Source organism: Phalaenopsis equestris, unplaced genomic scaffold, assembly GCF_001263595.1.
Source record: "Phalaenopsis equestris unplaced genomic scaffold, ASM126359v1 Scaffold000064, whole genome shotgun sequence".
NCBI classification, from domain to species: Eukaryota; Viridiplantae; Streptophyta; class Magnoliopsida; order Asparagales; family Orchidaceae; genus Phalaenopsis; species Phalaenopsis equestris.
This window is the reverse complement of record NW_018164506.1, coordinates 337,411-337,847: the sequence shown is the minus strand read 5'-3', so window position 1 is coordinate 337,847 and position 437 is coordinate 337,411. Positions and strand designations below refer to the sequence as shown.

At 30.4% G+C, this 437-nt stretch overlaps 1 protein-coding gene across 1 annotated transcript in view; it reads right to left on the bottom strand.

Moving 5' to 3' along the window:
- Positions 1–437, bottom strand: part of LOC110019619 (RNA-binding protein 28) — a gene marked incomplete at its 3' end in the record, with an annotated part of 44,983 nt that continues 44,546 nt past the window's right edge. The window contains exon 19 of the mRNA XM_020717361.1: positions 1–17. Within this exon, the coding sequence (XP_020573020.1) occupies positions 1–17 (17 nt within the window). The remainder of the gene's footprint in view (positions 18–437) is intronic.

Here is a 437-nt window from a genome sequence, read left to right as displayed (position 1 = left end):
CTCTGAGCCAAATGTCTCTGTAAGGATAACTGATCTTTATGAGGGTAATAATATGAAAAGTATGTAAGAATAGTAATAAGAAAAGCAACCAACTTGAAGAATAAAAAGATTTAGAACTATTCTACATTCAATTGAAGAATAAAAAGATAATTATAAAATGATAATAACTTATATAGCAACCAACTTAATTATTTATCAATAATAAGTTAATGAGACTATCAGAAACTCATACTTTTTTGATGTGATGTATCCATGCAATAAGTGGAAAAATAAGTAACATGAGACTGGGTACAAATGCACAATCAGTATAATTTGAGAGAATGTATTCCTCCTTATCAACGATTAAAAAGGCTAAATTGGGAACCCAAGTGTTTTACCTTAGTGAGGCGAGGTGTAAGCCTCGAGCAGATCAAGGTGTAAGGCTCAAAAAAGAAAAA